At 55.0% G+C, this 14,346-nt stretch overlaps 1 protein-coding gene across 1 annotated transcript; it reads left to right on the top strand.

The window, feature by feature from the left end:
• The first annotated feature begins 3,394 nt into the window (after positions 1–3,394).
• Positions 3,395–7,390, top strand: RTL1 (retrotransposon Gag like 1). The gene has a single exon (XM_055555905.1). It carries the CDS (start codon positions 3,395–3,397, stop codon positions 7,388–7,390), a length of 3,996 nt encoding a protein of 1,331 aa, XP_055411880.1.
• The last annotated feature ends 6,956 nt before the right edge of the window (positions 7,391–14,346 follow it).

Below are 14,346 nucleotides of genomic sequence, written 5' to 3'. Positions count from 1 at the left end.
AAACGTCTGTGTTTCGTAAACAAAGGCTGCATAGAAATTGTACAGTAAAATATGTCTTTTATGCTAAGGGGTTTAGGTGCTATATGCTAAGGACTTTAGTAACTAGAGATATTATAAGACTTTAAACAGAAGTTACAAAACCAAAATCATGTTTCTTACAAGTGTGGCCTTTAATGAAATGGTCAGACTTTAATATCATGTCTAATTACTGGTTTGGAATTAAGCCAATAATTCAAAGTTTAAGAAGTGATCTAGTGAGATTTGGGGTTTTATATCCATCAGTTTGCAGATAAATTCATAACAAAATTTTTTATTTTATCCTAAGTGATTGGAACTTCATGCTATAGACAATGAAAAGAAACTTTTGTAAGCTTTAAATAGAGAAGTTACGGATAACTTTTATGCATCTTGCTAAAAGTTTAAATTCTATGTTAAGGCATATTTGTAATATCAGGTAATATCCGAAAGATAGTAATATCAGGTTTTAACAACATGCGAAGGATATCAGATTTTAGGTTGAAATTGGGAAAGTTAAAGGATTTAATCAGGTGCCTCAAATGTATAAATATATTAAGAGTAGACTTTATATTAAGAAGGGGATAATCTAGTTTTTAAATCATGTGCTAAGATGCTCAGTTTTTAGCTAATTAATGGTTTTAAGAGACACACTGAGATTCTGTATTTTAAATTGTAACCAATTTAACATTTTTTTATTTTAAAATTCAAATTTAAATGGTTTATTTTAGTCAATAAAGCACCTTAAGGATTTTAAAAGACATACTGAGATTTTATATTATAATTTTAATCAATTTAAAATTTTAGCCAATAAATGGTTTTAAGGGTTGTAGGTGACATTTAGGGATTTTACATTCAAAATTTTTAATTTAGCCCATTTAAATTTTTAAATTTTAAATATTAGCCAGTACAGTGTTTTAATAGTTTTTAGAGACATACTGAGATTCTGTATTATAAATTTTAGCCAATTTAACATTTTTAATTTTAAAATATAAAGCCAATTTAATGTTTTGATTTTTAAATTCAAATTTTAGCCAGTTTGAATTCTTAATATTAAATGTTAGCCAATAAAATACTTAAAAGACAACTGAGACTTTATATTTTCAATTTTAGCCAATTCAAAATTTTTAATTTTAAAATTCATATTTTAGCCAATTTAAATTCTTAAATTTTAAATTTTAGCAAATAAAGCATTCCAAGGGTTGTAAGATACATAATGAGATCTTATATTGTAAATTTTAACCAATTTAAATTTTTAAATTTTAGCCAATAAAGGGTTTCAAGGGTTGTAAGAGACATACTGAGATTTTCTATTTTAAATTTTAACCAATTTAAAATGTTTAATTTTTAAATTCAAATCTTAAGCAATTTAAATTTTTTCTTTTAAATTTTAGACAATAAAGCATTGTAATGCTTGTAAGATGCATAATGAGATTTTATGTCTAAATTCTAGCCAATTTAAATTTTTAAATTTTAACCAATAAAAGATTTTAAGAGCTGTAAGAGACATGCTGAGGTTTTTATTTCTAATATATGAGTTGGCAGATGAATTAATTTGTCAACTTTTGTATTTTAATTAGAGACTTGGAATTTTACAATAATAATATATAGTTTACAAGACTTTTATGAAGAGGAAATGAGTTAATCTATGTGATGTGCTATATACATAATCTTATTATAATGGATATGAGGATGGTGATGACAATTTTACCTAAAAAAATGTCATCTCTACTTTGAATGAAAACATGATCAGAATTTTCTATTATTCTAAGACCTTAAATTTTAGCCAGAAAATGATTCTGATGAGTTTATGTGTCAGGAATTTTTATGCTAACAGGTTTGCATTTAATATCGTATACTGCGAATAAACAGAGACGGCTTTAATCAGAGGGACTGCAGAACCAAATTTAAGCGTCATGCTAACAAGAATGCATTTAATTTTGAGAAGCAGCACATCATGTTGGAAAGGCTGGATTTTAGCCAATGAGGAGTTTTTTGCTAGGGAATGCATTTTTTTTTTTAATGGATTGGCCCGGAGGCTAAAAAGAAAACTGAGAAGCAACAAAAAGTGTTAAATGCCTCAAGAACGATAACTGTAGAGCTAATTAATTGGATAGCCAGAACTCAATTTGCCCTGCTCCAGCAGAAAAGCACGTTAACAATCCCAATCAAAACATCTCTGTCAATTCAGCCTTGACCCATTAAAGATTTTCCAAAATCAATTCTTCAGTCACTCAGATGTCAAGGTTATCTCATGCCCTTCCCACACCCCCACGCCTTACTGAATATCCCAACTCTACTACACCCCAATGCTGGGGGGAAACCAGCCCAGGACAGGGAAGTGCGTCCATTGGGGCAAAGAGATCGGAGGGTCTGTAAAGATTTTTGCACGAGTGGAACTGAGGCCAGATGTTTGAAGTTCCTGAACCCCTGCAGACAAGGAGTGCTAATCTTAGGAGAGTGCAGATTTTAGGAGAGGTGGGGACATGATTGGTAGGTCTCCCCCAACAACTCAGAGCTGGGCAAAGAACTCAGCCCTGGAAGTCGGTGAAAGAGAAAAAAAAATCAGCAAAAATTCCGAGTCAGAATTAAGTCACACATGACACGTCTCTGGCAGACAGTAGGTATTTTCTAAACGTTTCTGGGGGGATGGGGCGGGAATAGAATAGCCAGAATCCAGATCACGGCTTTCACCTGTCCCCAGTCTCTCCTTTGAATCTATGAGAAGAAATAAGAGCTATTTGGTGCAGCTGACCCAGCTGAAGGGATCGCAGCCAAGTGCCCATTTTCTGCTTGTGCCCTGAACCTGCTAACCAGTAGGCATCTCTCCTGGAGATTCCCACCTCAGCCCCGAGGGGGCCCAGCCTGCCAGGGGTGGCTTTGGATGGCACTGAGATGTGACCTCTGTGACCTTCTGGTGACCAAAGAAGGGCAGGGAAGTTGACCAGGCCCGTGTGCCAGGCTTGAAATCAAGCGTCCAGTGCATCCTGCCAGGTGCCTGCCTGCCACAGGGCCGCTCTGGGCACAGCACGCCATAGAATTTATGAACTGTGAATTTCTCACAGCCATGGGGGAAGCAGGCAGGCCAGACAGGCAGAATAAGCCTCGGAGATCAGGTGCAAAGGTCAGGGGGGTGAGGATCTTTTCTCTCCACAGGATGCCCTAAGTTAGACCCAGGGAGGTTTCCCCCCAGCTTCAGACTAGGTGGGCATCTGACTTGTCCTAGAGACCCTGACCCCATGAGACCCTAAAACACTGCCTTTCTTCCCCCAACTCCCGCCTCTCCCCCTTCAGGTTCTGATCTCTGACGTCCCAGTCGCTGACCAGACGCGTCACGACCTTACCAGTCTTCAGAGAACACTCCTTTCCGTCCGACGAAATGATAGAACCCTCTGAAGACTCATTTGAGACGATGATGGAGCGTAAGAATCCATCATCAAAACAAATGGAGTCCTCCGAGGGCTCATCCAACACCACCGTGGAGACACCACCAGCCGGCAGAGCGGAGGCGGCGGGGCTGGCCAGCGGCCTGGCCCAGGAAACGGGAGAGCAGTCCATTGACCTCCGCCAAGACATGGAGGAGCCATCCAGTGGCCCACATAGGGAAATAAAGGATCCACCCAATGACCTACTCCAAGACTTGGAGGAGTCATGCGAGGGTTCTCATCTGGAAGAGGGGGGTCCATTCGGTGGGGCACCTGGTGAAATGGAAGAAGAAGAGGACAACCCATGGGAGTCCCAGGAAGACCAAGACTACTATACTGACCTGGCTGAATCAGAAGAAGACGAGAGTCCCGAAGAGCCAGATAGCTCAACGGTGGAGGTCATGGGCATGGTGAGGTCCATCATCTCTCTGTATTTCCGGATGCAAGACCTCAGAGAGCAGCAGCGAGTGGCGGAAGAGATCCTGATGAACGCGATCAACAAAGGCCAACTGCCGACCCCGAAGCAATTCTCAGGCGACCGCAGAGAATACCACGAGTTCATCGTGCTCTGCCAGCTGATCTTACAGAGCTACCCAAGAGTGTTCTGCAATGACCGCCTGCGAGTGGGGTACGTCATCAGTCACCTCTCGGGCATGGCTATGGAATGGGCCAGCGACCTGCTGGAGAGAGAAAGCTCCGTGATTGACGACTTCCCGGCCTTCCTGGAAGCCATGAACGACACGTTTGAGTACCGCCAGGCCCTGCGGGTAGCCGAAGATGCCATGTTCAACCTCAGGCAGGGGGACCGTGCCGCCATCGAATACATCAATGAGTTCCAGAGCCTGGTACCCACCTTGGGCTGGCCAGACGAAGTCCTCCAGGCCCACCTGTGCCAGGGGCTCAAGGAAGACATCAGGCAGTATCTGTTCCGCATCCCACAGCCGAATTCGCTGGAAAACCTGATCACGCTGGTCCTGCAGATAGAGGACAAGCTGGCTGAGAGAAGGGCGATGCTCAGGCTTCTCCCAGAGACCCGCCCACGGCACCTGACCTGGCTCGACTCACCTGTTCCCGAGAGGTGGACCGTGAGCACCTGGCTGCCCAACGAGTTCCACCCTGGCATCAAACGCAACCACCTCTTCCTGCTGCTCCTGGTGAGGGTGAACCCCTACCACAGCGTGGCGGTCCAGGCTCTGGTCGACTCAGGAGCGACCAGCAACTACATGGATGAGGGATTTGCCCAAGAGCACTATGTGGAGCTCTACCAGAAGCCCTACGCAGAGTCGGTCGAGACCGCGGACGGCTCGCTGGTCGGCAACGAACCCGTCTGGCTCTACACCGAACCCCTGGTGTGTTTGCACCAGAACCACCAGGAGTCCCTGGAATTCGACATCGTTGCTTCATCCAAATTCTCCGTGATCCTAGGCATCAAGTGGCTCCAGCTCCACGCCCCCGACATCGACTGGGTCAAAGGCCGCTGCACCTTCCACTCTCCCTACTGCCTGAAGAATTGCTTCCGCCCGCCCCCACCATGCATTGCTCTGGAACACCATGCCGTAAGCCTGCTGCCCGGATTGCCACACCAATACTCCGACCTGGCCGACGTGTTTAACCCGAAGGAAGCAGATGAGGAGACTTCCGACCAGCCAAGCTCAGACGGATCCGATGATCTTTCTGAATCAGAGCCCTCTGAGCTTCAGCAGGCTGGAGACAGTGATCAAAGCGAGGAGACCTTTTACGACTGCGCTTCCACCGCACCGTGGGAACCTGTGGATGCCGGGATGCAAGAAAAAGCCAAGCAGGAGGAATTCTGGGACTCCAAGGACATGCTGACCAGCAGGCATGACTACATACAGATGATTCCAGAACTGTTCGACCAGTTACACGGAGCTACATGGTTCACCAAGCTGGAGCTGCGTGGGACCATCGTGGAGGAAAGCATGAACATACACCAGACAGAAGATGTATGGAAAGTGGCATTCGGTTTGGAGCTCCAAGACATGGCGAGCTACCAGCCCTTCCTGATCTGTGCAGACCCTATCATCCCCCAGGGCGTGATCCACTTCATCCTAAAGGACATGATCGGTCTCTTTGTCATCTCCTACGGGCAGGACGTCCTGGTCTACTCCATGAGCCAGGAGGAGCATTACCACCACGTGCGCCAAGTCCTGGTGCGCTTCCGCTATCACTACGTCTACTGCTCCCTGCAGAGGAGCCAGTTCCACCGGCACACTGCCGAGTTCCTGGGCTTCGTCGTGACCCCCAAGGGGGTGAAGCTCAACAAGAGCATCGTCAGCACCATCACAGGGTACCCCACCCCGGGCTCGAGGAAGTCCCTGCGAAACCTCATGGAGTTCGCCTTCCCCTACCGGCACTTCGTGGAGCGGTTCGCCGACATCACGGAGCCCCTGGTGCGGCAGCTCCAGGGCGACCTGCCTTTCTACTGGGGGGACGAGGAGCAGGAGGCCTTCGTGGGCCTGAAGCGGGCGTTCCGCAAGGCGCCCCTCCTCTACCACCCCAAGCCCCAGAACCAGTTCTACTTGAAGACGGGCGTCACCAAGACGTCCCTGTACGCCAGCCTGATCCAAATGGACAAGCGGACGGGCAAGAAAGTCTGCTGCGCTTTCTACTCTCGCAACATCTCCCCGATGGAGGTGGAGGCCTCGCCGGCGGAGATGAAGATCCTTCCAATCCGGGCTGCCTTCATGGTGTGGTGCCGCTACCTGGAGAACACCGAGGAGCCCATCATGATCCTTCTCAACAAGGAGGATCTAGCCTCTCTGAACAATGACAGGCTCACCGTACTTCTCCCCGGCCACTGGGTCTTCTTCTTCACCCACTTCAACTTCGACGTCATGGAGATGCCGAGCTCGGAGGACGACCAGCCCCTGCCCCGCCGGCAGAGACTTGACAAGAAGGCCCAGCAGCGCCGTATCGCCACCACCACCAGGCCAACGATGCTTGTCACCATGCAGGCCCCCACTGGGGATCAGTCCCCAGAATCAGAGGACGAAGAGGAGAGTGAAGGTGCCCCTCACCCAGACGAGCCCAACGGGCAGAACCTCCAACCGGGGTATCTGGCACTGATACCCGTGGACCAGATATTCAACAGCTTCCTAGCCCACTTCAGCATGGCCCAGATCAGGGCAGTCCTGCTGCACTTCTACCGAAGCCTCCTGTTCTGGAAGAACCTCCTGGCCATGGCCGCGCTCCTCGTGATGCTGCGGTTCAGGAGGCGCCTGGCCCTGCTGCCCGCGCCTGCCGCAGAGCCAGCCCGGCCGCCCCCACGGCGCTCTCTACGCCTCTTCCTGGACACGTCCCTCCTCACCAGCAGTGGCATCGCCACCGCTGTCACCCAGCTGTTCACCCAGATGCCGCCTCTCGTGGGCACCAATGCCCTCCCGGCCGAGGAGCTGGCTGAGCTGTTCCTGGGCCCCGGGCCCTGGCAGCTCCACGCCCTGCGGGGCTTGCAGATGACGCCCAGGTTCTGGCAGATGCTGTGCCAGTTCTTCGGCATCAGGGTCCCTGCCCTCGAGGGCACCCAGACCCACCCGAGTCCACACCGCTCCCTGGCACCGCACGTCGAGGGTGATGAATATGTCGTCTTGCGAGAAGCCCTGCAAGACGACCTGCAACGTTTCCGTCAGTGTGGCCTGCATGACGGCCTGCAAGACACCTCGCAGGACGCGCAGGATGACGTGTGGGCCCTCAGGCCCCGCCAGCACCTGCCCACCGAGGCTGAGGTCCTGGCCCGCCTGACCTACATCCGCAGCACCCAAGGGGGCTCCGTCGTGATCCACCGGGAGCTGACGGCCAGAGCCCTGACCGACTTCCTGGCAACTGTCTACACCCAGGCTCTGCCCACCCTGGTCGAGGCAAGCCCACCCAGAGAAGGAGCCACGCTGGAGGAACTGCCCAGCGACTCCGACGAGGACGCTGGCCTCGACTGAGCACGCCTCCTCCCCACCACCCCACTGCCCTACAGAACCTCCCTCCAGCACCTCCCCGTGCCTTAGCCTGCTTCGCTCAGACCCCTGCACCCACTTCCTGCCCCTCATGACGCAAAGGGAACCACCTGAGAAGGGCACGCAACCAACTCATCAACCAGCAACAGTTTCCGTACCAACGGACCAACAACCGGACTATTCCACCACCAGAGACCCAGAGCCAGCTCAGGGCTACACAATTCCGTCTTAATTCAACAGGTGCCAGGTCTGCAACTGGGCGTGAGATCAACGAGAAGAGGGCAGTGATGAGCAGGAAATGACCCCATGACCCAAGGCCAGGTGAAAACTCAGCACAGCAGAGGCAGCCAAGCAAGCAAGTGCCAGGGACCCACCACCCCCTGTAGTGGCGATGGCCGCCTTGGGCCACCATGGGACACTGACCTCGGGTGCTCCACTGGCTTCTTCTACCTCCACAGCGGTGCTCCTGCTACCCTGGACCCCAGCCCCCACCCCCGTGTCTCGTGGTGTGTTCTGTGGTGCCTCCCCCACCCCCGCCTCCCTGCAAAGCAGCGCCCGCCCACCAGTGCCCCCCCAGTCTGGTCCAGCTCCCTCAACGCTGACTGTCTGACCCTGACCTCCGGCTCTCACCTGGATTATGCTGCTCCACAGAGGGTCCCGACGTACCAGTACTTACCAGACTCGCATCCTCAGGAGTCCGCCACGACTCCTGGGACACTGATGGTGTGACGTCACCCGGTGCAGCTCCCTCCTGCGCCCCCCAGCACTGACAGCACAGGGGCCTGGAGGCCCACGAGAAGCGGAGGGGCCCTGAGGGAGACTGAGAGACTGAGACAGCCAGCAGACTGTGCCAAGTAGCTGAGAGGGCTCCCACCAGACCACCGCTCTCTGCCACGGGGAGGAGACCCCGCCCCCAGCCCTGCCCCTTTGCCCCTTCCCACCCCGCAAAATAAAGCAGAATAAAAGATTATCTGACTTTGTGGTTTGTTCCCAAGGTGCAGGATGGGGCGCAGGCAGGGAAGGGGGAGGAGGGGAAGCAGGTGGAGTGGGGCAGGGGCGGGGAAGACAGGCCCACCCGGCGCCTGGCTCTCTGTCTGGGGGAGGAGGATGTGGGGAGGGACCCTGGGAGCTGCCTCTTCCCAAGGGTCTGGATTAGGAACCCCAGAAACTCAAGTCCCCAATTTTCCCACAAGAGAAATGAGGGTTGGGGGGTGGGGGCTGGGCTCTCCCCTCCTCAACGCAAAGGGTCTGCAAACCAAGGAGCCTCGGCTTCAAGCAACTCTCCCACTATCACCCCTGGTCAGAAGGTCAAAGTCACACTGCCCTAAAGATGGCAGAAAGGCTGTTCTGAGGGTGCACTGCCCTGGGAAATGGGGAGGGGGTCCCAGCTGAATGGGCACAGCAGGGAAGGGGCACTCAGGCCCTCAAGGCCCACTTACCCCTAGCCTGGCCCATGCTGACCCAGAGCCCCTCTGCCTGGCCGCAGGGCCCACCCTTGGACCTCCCAGAGCACAACTGCCCCCCTCCACACTGAGACCACTCCCGGTGGGGGACACAGAACCTCCCCTTGGGGAGGGGTCCAACACGGAGCACGTCATGCGCCCCAAGGCTGCCCTCTCAGCTCAGCTCTACCCCTGATGGCGGCACCATGAGACCACCAAGCAGATCTCAGGTTCAACGCCAGGGGCTTCTCTCTACCTCTGAGCTCCCCCCGCCCCTGGGCCCCTGCTGGCTGGCCGCAGCCCTCTCCCAGCCTCGGTCTCCTCGTCTGTCGCTTGGGCCCATCGGAGCTGCTGTTGCCACGGAAGTCACACCCTAGTTCCTGTCCTCCACTGCGCCCGGGGTGCTTATGCAGAATAAACTCAGGGAACCAAGGCCCAAAGAGGGCAGCTGGCCCGAGGGTGGCTGAGAAGGGGTCAAGAACAGAGCCAGGACTGGTGGCCTCTGCCCTCTGTCCCCGGCCCTCCACCCCCACCACGCCCTGCACACACGCTGTCACAGGACCCAGGAGCAACCCCATGAACAGCCACCACCACCATAGCCCCAGGAGCCCAGGCCACCCCATTCCTGTCCACTTCCTGATAGCAGCCCCAAGAAGCCAGCCCAGGCTTCTCCTCGGGGGCAAGTCCCAGGGCTCAAGGTCAGGGGCTCATCTCCAGGAACCCCAAGTCCCCCTAAGTGGCCCTGCCCCTAATGTGCTGGCTGGCCCTGGTTAGTAGCCATCCGGTCTTCAGGCCTGTTCTCCCATCACCAAATGTAGGCGGAGTGGGGTAAGAAGAGGGGAAGGGGGCCTCAGGGGCAACAAGACACAACTTCCAAGGGTCTCTGGTTCCTAAAATCCCCCGTTCCCGGGTGACGTGCTTCTGGGGTCTCCCGAATCCCTTGGCGAGGGGCAGGGCCTGGGGGCACAGGGGGGAAGCCATACCCAGTCCCCGCCCCACCCCCAGCTCACCTGTGCAGGGGGAGGGGCAACAGGACAACCTCTCGGCCAAGGTCAAATTCATCACCGAACAACCTAGCCGTGCCCAGACGCAGGGGCCCAGACCAAGGTGCACCCGCTTACCCAGGTGCCAGCCCCAGTGGGATCACCAGCACCATCATGCCGGCACAGCAGACATAACCTAGACACAGTGGACAGTGGTGTCCTGGCCTCACTGGGTCCCCCTCCCCAACCCAGCCAGAAGGGGCTTTAAACCCGTTTCCAGAAAAGAGAGGCCACTCTCAGGCCAAGAGGATCAAATACTGACAAGACAAAAAATACCTGGGTGATAATTCCCCACCTCCCTAGAAAAAAGAGTTTAAAGAACACAGTACAAACCTGTTTGTCTCCTGAAAGAAAAAAGAAAGTTGATATTGACTGACATACTGGGTGACGACCACATGGCATTGCAACAAACGTGGAAAATCAAGAGAAGAGACCACCTACACAACCACCTGTGCCCAGGTGCCCCCCTCCCCTGCCAAGACCACTGGCATCCGGCGAGCTCGGACAGCGTCTCGAGACCCAGGGGAGCCCCGAGTCCTACCCAAGTGAGGCTGCCAGCCTCTCCGCCACCTCCCTGCCCCTCCCAGGCCACCCCACCCCACCCAAGCCCAAGAGCTACCAGGCCATACACAGGGGCCTGTTTCTGGAACAAGCAACAGCATACACTCAGCAAGCAGAGGATGGCTACTCACCACTCAGGTCCAGACTCACCGTTCCTCCTGCTGGCGGCCACAGGTTGGGTTAGGGGCCCTCAACACAGGCCCCCATGTTAGGGGGTGTGATAGGAGCTTCAAGACCCCTCCCTGCCCACCGGGGCGGCACCCGAAGTGAGCAAGAGGCTGGCAACACACAGGGCCCCAGCCCCAGCGCACCCGCGTCAAGGAGTGGGGGGAAGGCCTCTCCTCGGGCAACGTCAAGGTCTTTCGTGGTGGGACCTCCATCTTTTGCGTGTCATATCATGTTCCAACACCTACACCTGACAAACACACTCACAACATACTCCCATCACCCTGGCAGGCCCCGCCGTCGCTTAAGTGGTCCCCTGGCCCGGAAGGCCTCCCTGACCTCCACAGGGACCTCCTGATACAGAGAGGGAGCAGAAGGGGCGAAGGCCTCGGAGGAGAGGGGCCGGCCCTCCGGTCCCGGCTGGGCCTCCATGCTGCAGGCGAGGCTGCCCCCACCCAGCGCCCCACGCGTGTGCCGGGCCCCCTGCTCCGTGGGCGGATGACTCCGGTCACACAGGGGCTCGGCGCACCACCTCCCACCGCGCACAGGACCCAAGCAAGCAGGGGACCCCCACGTCAGCAGCCAGGGCCCAGGGGACACCAGTCCAGTGTCCTCAGGCACCCAGCCCAGACGAGAAGGATGGGGCACCTGCCAGTCGCTTCCAGCCAAGGCCTCCGGTGGACCCAGAGCTTAGGAATCCCGGGGGAGCTGGGGCGTCTCCGGACGGGGTTTGAGGGAGAGTAAGCAGCCGCCTGTGAGGGGCCTCGGCCTACTGGTCATGAAAGAGTCCTGGGCAGAGGCCAAGACCCCTCAAGGAGACCCTCCTCCAGGGGCAGCCCTGCCCTGGCCAGGCCCCACGCCCCCAGTCCTGGAAGCAAAGGGCACCACGGTCTCTCTGATGTCCACCTGTCTGTCCCAGGGCTGGTCCTTGGAGAGCGCGCCTTCCAGGGAACACAGCCGTGGCCCCATCAGCGGGAGAAGCCCCAGGGCCAGCCCCGTCCCCACCTCTCGGCCTGTCTGCTCCTGGCCACCAAGTCCGACGGTAGGCCCCTGGAACCCACCCCTCAGGAGTGTCCCACCGTGGACCTAACCTTCCCCCTCCGAGGAGGGGGCCCTCAGAGACGGCCCAGCCCGGGGCGGGAAGAGGCTGGTGGGAGTCGACAAGCTTGAGGACATGGCCCTGTATGCCCAGGGCCCCACAGGAGCGCCCAGGGTCTGCACGTGCGTGAAGGGGATGAAGAAAGGCATCGTGGTGAAGCTGGCGACTGTACATCAACGCCTGCATGAAGTTGTTCTCACCCGGTCAGCGTTACACACAAGTGGTGGGCCTCATATGACATGACCGGGAAGGGGCTCCAGGTGACACGTATGGGGGGGGCAGGGGTGCTCCACAGGATACATGAGAGGGAGAGAGGCTCAAGAGGACACAGGAGAGATGACAGGCTTCTCAGTGTAACACAGGATGGGGGACTCAATGTGACACATAGGTGGGGTGGGGGTGTATGTGAACAGAGTGGGCATGGGGCTCAGTGTCACACCCAGGAAGAGGAGGGGCTCAGAGGGACCCAGGAGTAGAGCAAGGACTCTATGTGGCACGGGGGGCTCAGTGTGACATGAGGGGGGATGGGGTGTCACAGGACACATAAGTGGGGTACTCAGTGTGACCCAGGACCCAGGAAGAGATGCTCAGTATAACGCGAGGGTGGGGAAGGGACTCAGTCACACATGGGGGGAGGGGGGAGCCAGGTGTGACATTGTGGGGCACGGGTCTCATGGGGATCACGAGCAAGGGAAGGACTTGGTGTGACACACAGGTGGAGAAGAGGCTCTGGGTGGAGCTGGAGAAGGAAGGAACTCAATGACATGAGAAGGGGAGTACACGTGTAAAACGTGAAAGGGGCAGGGGTTCAGCGGGACACATAAAAGGGGGAGGGGCTCAGAGGGATACATGAAAGGGGGAGGGGCTCAGAGGGACACATGAAAGGGGGAGGGACTCAAAGGGACACATGAAAGGGGAGGGGCAAAGAGGGATACATGAAAGGGGAGGGGCAAAGAGGGCTACATGAAAGGGGAGGGGCTCAGCAGGATACATGAAAGGGGGAGGGGCTCAGAGGGATACATGAAAGGGGAGGGGCTCAGCAGGATACATGAAAGGGGGAGGGGCTCAACAGGATACATGAAAGAGGAGGGATTCAGAGGGACACATGAAAGGGGAGGGGCTCAGAGGGACACATAAAAGGGGAGGGGCTAGGAGGGATACATAAAAGGGGAGGGGCTCAGAGGGATATGTAAAAGGGGAGGGGCTCAGCAGGATACATGAAAGGGGAGGGGCTCAGCAGGATACACAAAAGGGGAGGGGCTCAGCAGGATACATGGAAGGGGAAGGGCTCAGAGGGATACATGAAAGAGGAGGGGCTCAGCAGGACACATGAAAGGGGGGGGCTCAGCCGGACACATGAAAGGGGAGGGGCTCAGAGGGATACATGAAAGGGGAGGGGCTCAGAGGGATATGTAAAAGGGGAGGGGCTCAGCAGGATACATGAAAGGGGGGGGGCTCAGAGGGATACATGAAAGAGGAGGGGCTCAGCAGGACACATGAAAGGGGGGGGCTCAGCCGGACACATGAAAGGGGAGGGGCTCAGCAGGATACATGAAAGGGGAAGGGCTCAGCGGGACACATGAAAGGGGGAGGGGCTCAACTGGACACAGTAAAGGGGAGGGGCTCAGAGGGATACATGAAAGGGGAGGGGCTCAGAGGGATACATGAAAGGGGAGGGGCTCAGAGGGATATGTAAAAGGGGAGGGGCTCAGCAGGATACATGAAAGGGGAGGGGCTCAGAGGGATACATGAAAGAGGAGGGGCTCAGCAGGACACATGAAAGGGGGGGCTCAGCCGGACACATGAAAGGGGAGGGGCTCAGCAGGATACATGAAAGGGGAAGGGCTCAGCGGGACACATGAAAGGGGGAGGGGCTCAACTGGACACAGTAAAGGGGAGGGGCTCAGAGGGACACAGTAAAGGGGAGGGGCTCAGAGGGATACATGAAAGGGGAGGGGCTCAGGGGGATACACGAAAGGGGAGGGGCTCAGCAGGATACATGAAAGGGGAAGGGCTCAGCGGGACACAGTAAAGGGGAGGGGCTCAGAGGGATACATGAAAGGGGAGGGGCTCAGAGGGATACATGAAAGGGGAGTGGCTCAGAGGGATATGTAAAAGGGGAGGGGCTCAGCAGGATACATGAAAGGGGAGAGGCTCAGAGGGATACATGAAAGGGGGAGGGCCTCAGTGGGATACATGAAAGGGGGAGGGTCTCAGAGGGACACATGAAAGGGGGAGGGGTGCAACAGGACACATGAAAGGAGGAGGGGCTCAGAGGGATACATGTTAAAGGGAGGAGCTCAGTGGACACATGAAGGGGGAGGGGGGTCAGAGGGACACCTGAAAGGGGAGGGGGGTCAGAGGGACACATGAAAGGGGGAGGGCCTCAGTGGGATACATGAAAGGGGGAGGGTCTCAGAGGGATACATGAAAAGGGGAGGGGCTCAACAGGACCCATGAAAAGAGGAGGGGCTCAGCGGGATACATGAAAGGGGGAGGGGTGCAGCAGGATACATGAAAGTAGAGCTAAGAGGGACACATGAAAGGGGGAGGGGTCAGAGGGATACATGCAAGGGGAGGGGCTCAGCGGGATACATGAAAGGGGAGGGGCTCAGAGGGATACATGAAAAG

Source organism: Bubalus kerabau, chromosome 19 (assembly GCF_029407905.1).
Source record: "Bubalus kerabau isolate K-KA32 ecotype Philippines breed swamp buffalo chromosome 19, PCC_UOA_SB_1v2, whole genome shotgun sequence".
In the NCBI taxonomy this organism is placed as follows: Eukaryota; Metazoa; Chordata; class Mammalia; order Artiodactyla; family Bovidae; genus Bubalus; species Bubalus kerabau.
Note: the sequence above shows the minus strand (reverse complement) of the source record. Positions and strands in the feature narration are given on the sequence as shown.